We start from the raw sequence: 2,505 nt of genomic DNA on the forward strand, positions 1-2,505 counted from the left end.
ATATTAAAAAAAAAAAAAAAATTGAGGTTTTCACCTGCTTTATGACATTGTGTGATCTTACTGCAGCAATAAAAACACAATAAAGCTGCTGATGTTCTGCATGACGATGTTCTCCTTGTTCTCCAGGATCGATCCCTGAGGAGGACGGAGGGAAGCTGTATAACAGCTGTACGGTGTTCGGTCCTGATGGAGATCTGATCCTCAAACACAGGAAGGTCTGAGTTCATCTCTGGAGTTACTTTACTTCACTTGAAGATCACAGCAGCAGGACAGTCACATGGTTTCTCCTCTTTTAAGATTCACCTCTTTGACATCGACGTTCCGGGGAAAATCCGCTTCCAGGAGTCTGAGACTCTGAGTCCGGGTGACAGTCTGTCCACGTTCGAGACCCGTAAGTGACTCTTGTCTCCTCTCCGTGGAATCTCTCACAGCTTAAACGAGCTCCCTCTGACCCCCGTTTTCCTCCGTGGTTCCTCCCTCAGCGTTCTGTAAAGTGGGCGTGGGGATCTGCTACGACATGAGGTTTGCAGAGCTGGCTCAGCTCTACAGTCGGAGAGGTGAGCGGCCGATTGGACCGGAGGTTTTATTTATAGAGGTGTGAGGTTCGAGTGGTACCGGTGTGTCTTTGTGTCCTCAGGCTGTCAGCTGCTGGTCTACCCCGGAGCCTTCAACATGACCACGGGACCGGCTCACTGGGAGCTCCTTCAGAGGGGGAGGTGAGACCCCGAAACCACCTCCTGGTTTAGAGAAGAACCACCGATCTGTTAGAGGGAAGACCTCTTTAGAGGGTTGATTCACGTCTCATGAGCACAGTTATTCTCTTCTTTTACAATCTTGCATTCTTATTAAATAATATAAGATTATCCTTTATTAGTCTTACAACGAGGAATTACAGCAGCAACAACAAGAGACATCATTAATAAAGTATCGTAAATAAGTCATCAAACAGTAAAGGTATGATAAAGTAAACCTTTAAAAAACAAGAACAACTCAAATAAATAAAGTTCTACTGAATGCTTCATATTATTAAATAATTAAATTACTTAAAATTAAGTAATTTAAAAACTATTAATTACTATTTTATAAGCAGGCTAAATAGAACCTGATGCTGAATTCTTTGATTGATGTAATTAGTTTTTAGTCTCTTTAATGTGAATTTAATTTGATGTTTTTATGTTATTTTATATAATATAATAAAGAATATAGTAAACTAAAACTGACACGAAAAAGAAAATAAGCATTAAAAAAATATGAACTAAAAAATGAGTTAACTAAATAAAAATCCTTTAAGAGAAACTAACCCTGAACGATATTATCTGGTTAAAAAACTAACAACAAACTAACTAACTAAACCTAAACTAAGTCTATGAAACACATTTTGAGGATTTATTCAAACTAAACTATAATTCAATAAAAACAAATTGAAAACTATGATAAACGTGATGAGAGACTTGGAAGAAATAGCTTTAACTAAACTCTAAAGTTCTTTAATATATATATCTGATCATCAGAAACAGACAGACTGTAAAATATAACTTTTAATGCTTTACAAATGTAAATGCATTTTGTTATTTATATTTTTTTATCGGTCAAATGAAAAAGATATTTTACACTACAGGTACATGTTTTCTCCATGTTGTGATATTTATGAATCACTTCATATGTTTTGGTATTCACAGCCTCCTAGAGGAGCTCCTGTGTCATGTGACCTTAGTGGTCTCCTTGTCTCCTTTCCTTGTCTCCTCCTCAGGGCTCTGGATAACCAGGTGTTCGTGGCCACAGCGTCTCCTGCCCGAGATGAGGCGTCCTCGTACGTGGCCTGGGGTCACAGCACCGTGGTGAACCCCTGGTACAGAAACACCCACAACATGTTTCCTCTGACCTTTTCTCCACTCTGCCTCCTCGTCTCCTCTGTCCTCCTGCCTGTTACCCAGAAATCATCTTGAAAATCACATTTTAATGCCTCAGTTTGGTTGTTTTTCCTCATGGAAGCTTTCATCACACATGATGTGTTCACGGACCGTTGGAAAGATGACAATCTGAGGATAATGTCGTTTTTTTTGCCGATCATTTTTAAAAGAAAACATGCTTTTCAAGTTCAGAGGGTTAACTGAAGTTGCTTTAAATTGTTGAGGAGAGCAGGCGAGGAAAGGAATCAAGGATGTACAAACTGAGAAACGAGAAGAGCCGCGTGTCTGACTGTTATGTGCGGTGAAGGCAACACAAGTTAGTTTGTGAATGAAAGGTTTGAAACAATTCAAACCAAACAGATGAAGAAATCTGCTCAAAGTAAAACAGAGTTCACTACGTTCAGAACCGCGCTGGATGTTTTCTACTCGCAGCAAATACTTTGACATACTTTAACGTTATAAATATGAAGTTATGTATTATAATGTTCCTTTAAGTTGACTAACGGACGTATTATCTTCAGGAATACACAAAATATTTAAAGTAAATTCCTGAGAGATAATTATCACGTACTTTATTATTTGAGTATTATTACAG

General features: G+C 38.4%; 1 protein-coding gene across 1 annotated transcript; it reads left to right on the plus strand.

Annotated features, from left to right (window-relative positions):
• Positions 1 to 116: 116 nt before the first annotated feature.
• On the plus strand, positions 117 to 2,490 carry LOC116380403 (omega-amidase NIT2-like; the record flags this gene model as incomplete). The annotated part of the gene is made up of 5 exons (XM_031842328.1): positions 117 to 215; positions 298 to 391; positions 483 to 557; positions 638 to 716; positions 1,751 to 2,490. Coding segments are annotated over 5 exons (543 nt in total), but the record flags the coding sequence as incomplete, so codon positions are not given.
• Between the last annotated feature and the right edge of the window lie 15 nt (positions 2,491 to 2,505).

Source organism: Anarrhichthys ocellatus, unplaced genomic scaffold, assembly GCF_004355925.1.
Source record: "Anarrhichthys ocellatus isolate YVR2014 unplaced genomic scaffold, GSC_Weel_1.0 scaffold7069, whole genome shotgun sequence".
NCBI classification, from domain to species: domain Eukaryota; kingdom Metazoa; phylum Chordata; class Actinopteri; order Perciformes; family Anarhichadidae; genus Anarrhichthys; species Anarrhichthys ocellatus.